Source organism: Pectinophora gossypiella, chromosome 27 (genome assembly GCF_024362695.1).
Source record: "Pectinophora gossypiella chromosome 27, ilPecGoss1.1, whole genome shotgun sequence".
Taxonomy (NCBI): Eukaryota; Metazoa; Arthropoda; class Insecta; order Lepidoptera; family Gelechiidae; genus Pectinophora; species Pectinophora gossypiella.
Window position 1 is genome coordinate 1649041 of NC_065430.1, and position 12361 is coordinate 1661401.

Genomic DNA, 12361 nt, shown 5'->3' on the forward strand with positions numbered 1-12361 from the left:
TCAAGTTATATCGCTAGGCTTAGGTAGAGATGGGCAGGACACTTGGCAAGACGGGAAGACAACATATGGACTAAGGCTGTTACTGAATGGTAGCCAAGGGATGGTATGTGATATCGAGGCAGACCACTAGCCCGGTGGTCGGATGACATTGTGAAGTATGCCGGAAAGCAATGGATGAGACTTGCACAGGACCGGAAAGGATGGCGTGAAAGAGGAGGCCTATACCCAGCAGTGGGTGGATACAGGCTGAGTAGATAGAGAGATAGACCCATGGTATAAGAAAACCATTGCGAGCTGTCTGAGAACTGATATTAGGCAGCTAAATTACTCAATTGTATACCAATATTTTATGTTTATTTTTATTATTTTCTTTAAAGAACGTCTAGGGCCCTGTGCCGAGGTTTTTCTTGTAGCATTTTTTTCCCCGGTTATACAGGTTGTGAGAAGCTGTTGTTGTTTTAGGCGGATGAGACGTTCGTTATGTAAAAATTGACGATTCAAAGTGTAAGTAACTATGTTACCTACTGAATAAAGATATTTTTGAATTTGAAAAATTTTGAAGCCCATTGATGGCGTAAGTGTTACCATTAAATTGGTATCTCCAACAATCCACGGACATAAAGTGAATTACTGACTAATGTATTTAATTACTATTCCTTGTCACATATATAAAAAATCATTTTTTTTCTTTTTAATGTGTTTCATCATCATCAGCCGTACGACGCCCACTGCTGGGCATAGGCCTCCCCCAAGGATCTCCACGACGATCGGTCCTGCGCTGCCCGCATTCAGCGGCTTCCCGCGACCTTCACCAGGTCGTCGGTCCACCTTGTAACGGGCCTACCCACTGAGCGTCGTCCGACACGTTTATATACCTATATATTTGCCATGTTTCAAAATTTTATGTATACCAAAGGGGAGTTGCGAGTCATTCCCAGCACAAGTACTCGAGTTACTTACTGGGAAGTCTCGACAACAAACTTCGTTACAATTATGAGAAATACACTATTTTTATCATTTTTTTATTTATTATTTTATTTTGTATGATTTGAATACGCTTCTTCCCTTATTTCTTTTTTTTTGTATATGAATGTTGGTACTGACGAAGCCTGTGGTGGATTTACATTTTGTTTTTTATTATTATTATTATTTCTGAACAAATGTTTTTCGTTTGTTTTAGATATGTCTTTCTTTAGTAATCACAATTTCATAATTTATATTCAACCTAGTACACGACCCAATGAGGGACGTTCTCCAAAAACACGATAGATGGCGTTGTTAAGTTTTTTCTTCGTTTAAACTTCTAATTTCATGGATAACAGACATATGCATCTTTTATCTTTGTTTTTGGGTATAAATGATGACCCTTTTTATTACACCAAGGTACAATCACAACTTCCACCCATTATTATTCTGATCAAAATAAATAGAAGCAATATAGGTAGCAACATAATTCTATACATAATGGTGCTAATTCCTGTAAATACCATCTAATTTTATTTTAAGTTATATCTGTCATTTTCTTATCCGCCGAAAAGGAAAGGGACGGGTAATCGACAAGCATAAAATTTATGGAACACACGTCAATTTTAAGCACAAATGTAAACAACCGTCTAAAAATTTTACATCAGTCAATAACCCGACACAGTTAAGTAGACAGCACGTCAAACGGATTGCATACCAGCGACGTACCTTTTTGATTCGCCCGGGTTATTCATTCATTTACTCATTCTTCCTAAAATTAAGAGCTGTGAATCATCCGTCCCTTTCCTTTTCGACGGATATGAAAATGACGGATATAACTTAAAATAAAATTAGGCGGTGTCTGCAGGAATCGGGGCCAATGTGATCCAAGACAGATACAAAACTAACGAAAAACATTTTCTTTTTTCTATTTGACTTATTTATGAATTTTAATCCAGAAAAAACGTTATAATAAGTCCGACATTTTGTCACGTTTTTCTATGACGTCTCAGGGTGCTTTTTCATACAAATTCCATAGTAATTTCATGTTTTGACGTTTAGTAAAAAGTAACTGATTTGACTAGTTGGAAACTAGCCTATTCAATAGGTAACATAGTCACACTTTGAATCGTCATTTTTTTACATAATGAACGTCTCATCCTGAAACTACTGCAGCCTCTCAAAACTAACCTTTTAATCGACCCTAGTGGGTCGATAGGAGCCTAACACCTGTTGAGTTTCAAGGGATATCTTTTAATATATTTCTTAACATTTACACCTCTATCGTCCTTCAATTTAATCACTCCGAGACCGAAGTCTTTAGAAAACTTCAACATTCAAAAACCTACTCTTCCCCAAAGAAATAGAGCTCAAAATCGCTTGGAGAAATCATTTTTATATTTCCTAAGTTAAAGGAAATAATTCTTGAATGAAATTTAACTCTAATGGGACGGTATAAGGTTGGTATTGTCTTCAGCGTTTAGTAAGGCACGTTATTAGAAGTAGGGTGACCATATTTCTTAATTTTGCACATTACCAATGGATTAGAAAGCTCGGTGAGGTGTGGGTACTTAGTGCATCTTGCGATGGATGTACCTCTGCCTACCCCAATGAGCTACTCTCCAGACCTTTTTTTTTGACGTGACTTATTGTAATTTATATTATGCCTGTTATTCATGAAATTAGAAGATTAAACGAACTTTATTAGCTGCCGGTCGACATACGTCAGGAGTGCAATATAAATAAATTTCATCATCATCACCAGCCCATTAACGTCCCCACTGCTGGGGCACGGGCCTTCCCTAAATAAATTTAGTAAATCTTTATTTAAACATCATATTCAAAAGATCTCTTAGCTGTAAGTTACCTGTAAGTATTCTAAAACATAATAACATTAAGCGAACTCCACTCCCACAGACAAACCGAGGGGGTTTGTGGGGTTTTTATTGTACAATACAATACAACACAACACAATACAATACCATACAATACAAATACACTTTATTGCACTAAAATAAAAAGAAATAATACCAACCACCAAACCAATACCAATGTACCAATATTTTCTGTATCTTTTATGAAAAATAAACATTTTACTTACTTACTTAATACAGCGCCATCTATACAGGGTGTAAGTGACATCGTAACGAATACTCAGGGGGATGATTCAGACCATGATTCTGAGTTAATATCAAGTGGAATTTTCCGTCGCAAAATTCATGTTTTTTTTTTAATTATTTTCAATTCTATATTTTTGTGGTCTTGTCACTTACACCCCGTACAAGTACATACGGTAGCCATACAAGTAGGTATGGGTGTTAGTGACATCGTAACGAATACTGAAGGGGATGATTCAGACCATGATTCTGAGTCGATATCAAGTGGAATTTCCTGTCGGAAAAGTCATGAAAATTTTAGTGCTTTTATAAATTGTTTTCCGTTTTATACTTTTGCGACGAAAAATTCCACATGATATCAACTCAGTATCATGGCCTGAATCATCCCTCAAAGTTTTCGTTATGATGTCACTAACACCCTGTATAATAAAATTTCTGTGTGAACATGGCGAAAGTTCTTCATTGGCATATAGTAGTGAGCTTATCTTTTTAATTTAGTTTTAATTATTTGTAATTTTAATGTGTAAAGTAAGTTATTTTAAGTTATGTAGATTGAGCTTTTTAATTTTTAGGAGGAATCTACCCTCATTGCCCGAGCACGCACACACACACGCACGCACACACACACATACACATACACACACACACACACATTATACAAACATTCTTTAATTGCTTATTTGTAAAACGTAAAGGTAACAAAACTTTCTTACCTATTTACTACTGTTATAGAAGAGCGGGGTCTCCTGGTACAGGCATATTTTGCTTAAAAGGAGGCTCCAGTAATTAGTTTAAGAAAAACATGTAAGAAAAGAAAATAAATACTTTTTTTTATTTAGTTTTAGTAGTACAGTTTTAATTATTTGTAATGTTAATGCCTAAAGTAAGTTATTTTAAGTTATGTAGAGGTATTATTGTGTGTTTTGTTTTATATTTGTATCTGAATCACTTACTTACTTATACAGCGCCATCTATATAATTTCTGTGTGAACATGGCGAAAGTTCCTCATTGGCATATAGTCGTGAGTTTATGTCATGTCATGTCATGTTAAGTTTTTTCTTTTTTTTATACATTACCAACGGTACCAACTCGTTGCCGAAACTCTTGGAGTCTTATCCGAATCATTAATCTCCGTATATAAGTTATCCAGTTTGCTTTTACATTTATCTAGACTCATCATCCACGTGCTGTTTGGATCCAATGCGTTTTGCGTCAGCGCAGATTTCGGCGGAACTGGACAGTCGTAGTGTTTCTTTGTCACTATGTTAACTCTGGTGCTATTCTTGGCATGAATCCTCTCGCAGATCAAGCAGAGGAACTTCTTCTCTGGTGGTTCTTCGCACGATTCGTGTAATGTATACCTCTTCTTTATCAGGTCCAGAAGTCTCTGGTTCGAGACGAGTCTCAACGTCTTGTGCTCGAGATGTTCTTCGTACGCTGTGTCGTTCTTCAGGAGGTAGTGCAGGTACTCACTGAGCAGCTTCGGCGAGCGGAAGTCTTCAACCAATATGGCTGACTTGTTGTTGGGCAGCCAGTCCCTGATCAGCGGCGATCCGAAGTAGATAGGAACTACGCCGATCTCCAAAGACCGCCACAACTTCTCCGTCACATAATCGGTGCAAACAGCGTTTTCTATGCTGATTTGGAACCTGTATCTTGCAAGGAATGTCTTCAAAAGCCGTCCGTCCAGCATTTCTGAGGACTGCAAGATTTTGGTGGGCAAATCCTTGTTGTTGAGGCATGGACCGTAGGAATCAATGTCAATGTACTTCTGTAGTTCTTCAACGAACGCTTCACGCTCTGTAAGTGTAGCGCAGTTTTGTTGGAAAAATACAATTGGCGCATAATTCTTGTACACGTTTTTCTTCACCGATGTCGTTACGTAGTACTCCAAACTGTTTATGTAGGGTGTGAGGAGGAGGCTGAAGAGTAAAGGCACGTCGCTGTGACGGCTGAAGGTCATCGAAAAGTTGAATAGGTTTAACGCCTTTTCGAACATCATCATCGGTTTTAGCTTTGGCGATTCGTCGTAAAACAAACCCCAGATGGTTTTGGGGTTTCGCGGTAAGGGGAATCTGTTCAGGTCGTACCCATAGAAGAGGTAGGCTTCAGGGTCATGCGGGACCGTTTGCTTTAAGTTGTGATACACACTACAGTTGAATACTTTTGAGTGGTTGCAACGGTCGCCCTCGTAGCAAGTTATTGTTGACTGCAAAGGTTTAATCAACTGTCTGGTGTACCATACCATAGTGGGATATCTCGTGTGATTCTTTGCAGGGCTCATTAATTTTTTTATCATGCCGAAATCGTATATCACCACGTTGGCTGTACAAAATAAAAGGAACAATATCAGAAAGACTGTAATAAGACTCCGTTTTTGGATATGTAGTTGATAGGCGGATTTCTTTGCTCTTGTCATACTTGGAATTGTACCTGTAAATAAAAAAGAAAGACAGGTAAGAATGGTTCAGGCTTTTTTTTGACGCGACTTATTCTAAACATTGTTTGAGGTTTACGCGGTTATTATCATAATTAAAACACGTAATACCGAGTTCTTACCGCATTTAAATGAGGGATATGAGACTCCCCATATTACAACATCTGTGCTTCGGAAAGGGGAATGATTATCACGTGCTCAGCGGTGAAGGAAAACATCGCGAGGAAACCCACGTATCCGAAAAATGCGTTTCGGAGGTATGTGACCTAACCTGTATTGGGCTGGTTATGCCTTCGCGGGTTGGAAGATTAGACAGGCAGTCGCTTCTGTAAAAATTGGACTTGTAAGATCTTCAGGTTAGGTAAGCTCATGAAAACTGAATAATGCTGGGATGATAATGATTTAATATTTTAAATATTAAATACCTTATTATTTTCGTGTCTTATATAAATTCAATTCAATTCTTGGATATCTGTCTTATTCTGCGAACAATATGACCAACGAGAGGTTGTTGTTTAAATTCTACTTATTTTAAGTCAGGCAAAGATCTCAGGAACCTACAGCCTTGACTTTAGTAAGAGAGTTTTTTTTTGGTTGATTTTCCCCGAAGGGCAAGGCAAAGGGAACTATGCCCATACAGCCATGTCTTATGTGTTTTTTTCTTGATGTTGATTAATGCAATGATGAAAGATTTTCATAACGAACGTCTCATCCACCTAAAACTACTACAGCTTCTCACAACCTGTATAAAAAAATACTTTATTTCGGACAAATTTACATCCATATCTACTAACCTAAAATACAAGAAAGAAAATAATTACTTAAAACACCATAATGGCACACACTTAAATGCTGATGGGTCCAGTGCTTTATAAAGCTGTTGTCCCACCTACCTTGGTGTAGCCGGGGAAAAGAAGCTGCAAGAAAAACCTCGGCACAGAGCCCTAGACGTTCGTTAAAACAACATAAAATATTGTTATACAATTTAGTAATTTGGCTGCCTGATAACAGTTCCCAGACAGTTAATCCCATGCATTCATATCTTCTAAATAATCACTAAACTTATAATAACCTTTTTTACAAAGTTCCTGTTTAATTACTATCTTAAAAATGTTTAAGGGTAAATTCTGAAAGTCAATGGGAATATTAAGTGAGTTTTTTTTTTAAAGAACGTCTAGAGCTATGTGCCGAGGTTTTTCTTGCAGCTTCTTTTCCCCGTCTATACAGGTTGTGAGAAGCTGCAGTAGTTTTAGGCGGATGAGACGTTCGTTATGTAAAAATTGACGATTCAAACTGTAACTACTCGTATGTTACCTATTGAATAAAGATATTTTTGAATTTGAATTTGAATAGAACTTGTTAAGAAACAAGTATTAAAATAGACGAATAGACGATAGATGGATGGATTTGAATAGGACTTCTTGTTGTTTGTTGTTGTTGTGTACTTAGTTAAGATACTTTTTGTAATTATTTCTTTTTATTTTGGTGCAATAAGGTGTATTTGTATTGTATTGTTATGTTATTGGGCTGGTTTTTCCCTTCGCGGAAGGTCAGACAGGCAGTCGCTTCTGTAAAAACTGGACTTGTAAGATCTTCAGGTTAGGTAAGCGGACCGACATCGTATCAACAGTGGCTGCAAGTTGTCTTTGATTACTTGTGGCTCTGCCCACCCCATTAGGGATTACGGGCGTGAGTTTATGTATGTATGTATGTATTGTTATGTTAAGTCACGTAAAAATAAAAAAAATAACTACTATTTTTGTACTATTGTGTAAAAAAAAGTCCTAAAATGTGCAGTAGCATGGCCACAACAGCGGTTGCCTGAAGCCGCGCGAAGAACGCGAAGTATTTAATAAAGCCTCCGCGCCTCGGAATGCACGAGATGTGCCACGGGTACGTGCGACACAGCCTAAGTAGACTATACTAGAGCATACCTCACTACAGTATGGGTATGTATGGGTATTAATGACGGCCTCTGTGGTCCAGTGGTTGAGCGTTGGGCTCACGATCCGGAGGTCCCGGGTGCGAATCCCGGTGGGGAAATACCACAAAAAATCACTTTGTGATCCCTAGTTTGGTTAGGACATTACAGGCTGATCACCTGATTGTCCAAAAGTAAGATGATCCGTGCTTCGGAAGGCATGTTAAGCTGTTGGTCCCGGTTATTACTTACTGATGTAAGTACGTAGTCGTTACATGAGCCATGTCAGGGCTATGGCGGCTCAGTAATAACCCTGACACCAGGGTTGATGGGGTTAATCTACCACGATAGAAGAGACAATAAGATTTTTTGTATGAAGTGTCCGGTTTAATTTAATTTATTTTTAAACAAAATTACATACATACTTATACATTTTTTCGGTGTGTGGCTCTGTGCCGCCATTGCCGTCTAAGGCTGCGTATCCATTCACGCAGAGCTGTGCGAAGATGACGGAGGTATGCAGGACGGAGGGGCCTATGATGGCTCAGTAATAACCCTGATGGGGTTGATGGGGTTGGTACTCCTCCTCACAATCCACAGCACAGAAGAAGAACCTCCACCAATATAGATTTGTATGACGTTATAGTTAATACTATTTATTCTACCCTCGGTTGCTAGGAGACGCGCGTGCCCAGTCGTATATTGGACTAATTGAGACCCTGACAGTTAGGGTACATAACTTTGTCAAACTGTGCGATTTTCTATATTATATATTTTTTTTAAGTTACAGTTGGCTAAAGTCACTGTGGTTCTGAGACAATGACTTGCTTCTCAAACGGCGAGCGCCGGTTCGATCTCCGACACCGAACCTTTTTTATTTATTTTTTTACTTCTGACGGGTTTGCTCTTAACCCCAGACTTGCCCGAAGGGATTGACAAGGCCTAAGATGGAGCTGGCTCAGAAGGTACCTGAACTTTCACCAATGAGTTATTAATTTATCTTAAGTGCAGTTTTTACTAACACAGTTGTCTCGACCATTAAGTCGGCGATACGGCTCACCTAATACGTTGGTCTAACAGAAAGCTCGGTGAGGTGTGGTACTTAGGTTAGTAGTTCATTTAGGTGAAACGTAACAACAAACACAGTCTCTATTTAAGTGCTGCGCTCTTGTCGGTGGAGTAATCACCACTACTCCATAGGGGCCGTCCATTAATCACGTGTTTCTTTTTCAATCAATTGTTTTTTTTTTGGCATTTTTAACTAAATTTAACTAAAACTCTTTTACTAAATGTTCAATGCTTGCAAAGTAAATATAAAAACAATGTTCGGGGGAATTATTTTTTTACGAAATGGCAACGCAGCGTCTGATGACGTCAGCTGGGCTAACCTTGGAATGTTAGCTGTCAGTTTTGAGCATACCTGTCTTCTTATACCCTGGAGCATAACTGGGGAGTTATAATGGCCACATCGAAGTAATTCATCTAAGAAAGCTCTTCTTCTTCTTCTTCCTAGCGTGAATCCCGCCGTCTTGCGCCGGGGTCCGCTTTCCTACTGTTCTTCCTCCACTTTGCCCTATCCTGGACATCGTCTTCGGATAACCCGCAACTGTCCATGTCTTTCTCCACGACACTCAACCATCTCAGCTTAGGTCTTCCTCTACGTCGCTGACCAGTAATATTGAAGTCGAGTGCCACGTTGCCAATGTACTCAGGCGGTCTTCTTTTAACATGCCCATACCAACGCAGCCGGTTTTCCTGCAGTTTGTCAGCCACGTCACGTACACCGAGGCTACCGCGCACATACTCGTTGCGGTTCTTGTCGAGGCTCGTTACGCCGCACCAATTCATCTAAGAAAGCAATTGCAATAAAAGTTTGCGCATATAAAAATAAGTGCGCAATACAAACTTTTCATGATGGACTAATGTTATGGGCGATAGGCTGATCCCTTATCACCATAAGGTTCATCATATCCATCTTTGGACTTCGTATCAACAGTGGCTGCAAGTTGTCTTTGATTACTTGTGGCTCTGCCCACCCCATTAGGGATTACGGGCGTGAGTTTATGTATGTATGTATGTATGTACAAACTTTCAAATAGCAATATTGCTCCCCTGGTTTCGTTGTACTGTAGTTTTTACATCAAGTGTTCGGTGTGTGGATGCGTTTGCGATTTTGATTGGTTGAAACTGACAACTTCGGTCAATTTAATGAAGTTCCAACCAATCATAGGCGAGGATTTCATTTGCCAAGATAGAAACTTTGTTATACGAACAGTCGAACACGCTAAGACTGATGGTAACCCAGTTTGCTTCTGTAAATGTATCCAGCAATTCAATTTCAGTCGTCCCTTCGTATTGACCAGTCCTTTAACTGAAGAGGAGGGCGATTCTCCTGCATTTACATAGATATTGTACCACTGACTAATAATTAAGTATGTTGTCCTCTCTACCAGTTGCTGTGCCCTTACCGGGTCCATGTTGATACTATAATACTTACTTACTTCTGTATTTTTATAACACCACAATTTGTACGAACACATGGTTGCAATCAAACATTTCTATTCTATTCTATTCTACATATTGGTGCTAATTCCGTGGGGGTTAAAATGGCCACATCGAAGCAATTCATCTAAGAAAGCAATATTGCAATTTGACATTTGCGCATATAAAAAGTAAGTGCGCAATGCAATCAAATGTCAAATAGCAATATTGTTTTCTTAGATTTTTTTTTAAAGATTATTCAAGTCCTGGATTCAAGTCTTTTGGGCCAATTGCTTTCTTAGATGAATTGCTTCGATGTGGCCATTTTAAGCCCCCGGTAAACACCTTCTATATTTATTTTAAGTTATACCTGTCATTTTCTTATCCGCCGAAAAGGAAAGGGACGGGTAACCGACAAGCAAAAATGGAACACACGTCAATTTTACGCATAAATTTAAAAAACCCTCCCAAAATTTTATACTAGCCAATAACCCGACAGAATTATGTTGACAGTACACGTCAGGGTTGCATATCAGTGAGAAGTCCATTTTATTCGCCCGGATTATTCATTCACTTTAAAATCATGTAACGAGTATTTAATTATATCAGTAAGTAGTAACCGTCTTACTTTTGGGCAATCAGGTGATGAAACTGTAATGTCTTAACCAAAGTAATTTTTGTGATATGTCCCCACCGGCCTCCGTGGTCTAGTGGTTAGAGCGTTAGGCTCACGATCTGGAGGTCCGGGTTCGATTCCCGATGGGGACATTGTCGAAATCACTTTGTGAGACTGTCCTTTGTTTGGTAAGGACTTTTCAGGCTTGAATCACCTGATTGTCCGAAAAAGTAAGATGGTTCCGTGCTTCGGAGGGCACGTCAAGCCGTTGGTCCCGGCTATTAGCCGTAAAAACACCTCCACCAACCCGCATTGGAGCAGCGTGGTGGAGTATGCTCCGTACCCCCTCCGGTTGGTTGAGGGGAGGCCTGTGCCCAGCAGTGGGACGTATATAGGCCGTTTATGTATGTTTATGTATGTATGTCCCCACCGGGAATCGAACCCAGGACCTCCGGATCGTGCGCCCAACACTCAACCACTGGACCACGGAGGTCGTTACTTATAAATTTGAGCGATAGATAATGATCGATCGCTATCTATCCCGTTAGGGATTATGGGCGTGGTGTAATATGAATATATTGACGTAGGCTTCCATATACATTACGTTGAATATCAAATCTGCATTTTATATTGTCAAAGGATTTGTGACTGCCTACCCTGCTAGGGATCAGAGACATTATCACAGCATAAATCATAGGGGAGTAATTTTAGAGCTTTTGCAAAGAATCGCCCGGACACTTCTGCGACCCTCGGGGGATGGATAGAGAAATATGTGGAGTCGCGTCCAATATATTTTTTTTAATAATAATACTAGCTGTTACGAATAAAACTATAGAAGTTTCATACAACCTTTGCCACCCCTTTTTACATCCTTAGGAGTTGAATGTCGTCTAAAATCCCGTCTTAAGGAGCACAAAAAAAAACAAAAAAAAAAATCCCATGCAAATGAGACTCCTAAACACATCCTTTTTTTCATCCTTTACGTATACATACATCCTTTTTTATGACTTATTGTAGATTTGCCGCAGATGGTATTAACTACTTAGCCGGACAAATGGGGAGCGATGAAGGCTCTCACCCGGTACAACGTTTAAAACAATAGGCCTGAGGGTGCCCAGTTGGGCGCGAACCTCGGCTCAGGGCGTCGTCTGAGAGGAAAAATATTTGAAAGAATTAATCGACTCTAGTAGGTCGATAGCGATAAGCGCTGATTGAGGGAAATCGTCGACCACGTCGGCGGGGTCGGTATCGGGGTCCTGAAGTGTTTGGTGTCGCGAGCTGATTGGCTGCATTACAGCCAGTTTCCAGTGTTTATTTACTACAAATAACATTTGTGTTTGTTCTTTTTTTATTGTAATTTTACTACCATTATTATTGTATTTTTTGTACATGGGTTTTTACACCTGAAATAAATAAATATTATTATTACTTTTTATGTAACTTTTGTAATTGTTTTTGCGCTGTGTTTATATGTGCAATAAAGCGTGTTACGTAAACGGTACCTTCGCCCGCCTGTATTTTATTTTATTATTTTAACAATCATAGTCTCCACCCCTTTCCCTGTTCTATTGACTGCCGTCTTACACAAGTCTGCACTTTGGTTAATTCGGTCTTATTGGGCCGCTGTCACTCTATGGCTTAGAAAGTGAGCTCACTGACCGGGGCTTTGATTTCCTGGGGTACTGGCGACTGGTCCGGTTGAAAGCAAGACCCAGATGGGGTGAGGTTGGCGCCCGAAACGCATGAGTCCACGTACCCCAAAAGGATTTCGCTGTGGGGTCGAGCCGCTGATGTAGAAACTATTTTCATCATTCAAAAAAGAGCA

At 39.5% G+C, this 12361-nt stretch overlaps 2 protein-coding genes across 3 annotated transcripts in view; both read right to left on the reverse strand.

The window, feature by feature from the left end:
- Positions 1-12361, reverse strand: part of LOC126378859 (probable tyrosyl-DNA phosphodiesterase) — a 127821-nt gene that overhangs the window by 17880 nt on the left and 97580 nt on the right. The window lies entirely within an intron of this gene.
- Positions 4141-10101, reverse strand: LOC126378909 (alpha-(1,3)-fucosyltransferase 10-like). Of its 2 annotated transcripts, none has more exons than XM_050027420.1 (2): positions 9941-10101; positions 4141-5514 (listed from the first exon to the last, which is right to left on the reverse strand). In XM_050027420.1, the coding sequence occupies exon 2, from the start codon at positions 5498-5500 to the stop codon at positions 4154-4156; it is 1347 nt and encodes a 448-aa protein (XP_049883377.1). In that variant the 5' UTR covers positions 5501-5514; positions 9941-10101; the 3' UTR covers positions 4141-4153. The 2 variants fall into 2 exon arrangements, with proteins under 2 accessions (XP_049883377.1, XP_049883376.1); XM_050027419.1 differs by having other exon boundaries at positions 9937-10101.

Excerpts from the sequence above, each read along its gene's own strand:
- LOC126378909 (XM_050027419.1), bottom strand. The coding sequence starts at position 9,979 with ATGTGTTCGTACAAATTGTGGTGTTATAAAAATACAGAAGTAA. Across the intron at positions 5,515-9,936 it reads TTATAAAAATACAGAAGTAA|GTACAATTCCAAGTATGACA; the intron begins GTAAGTATTATA and ends TTTTATTTACAG.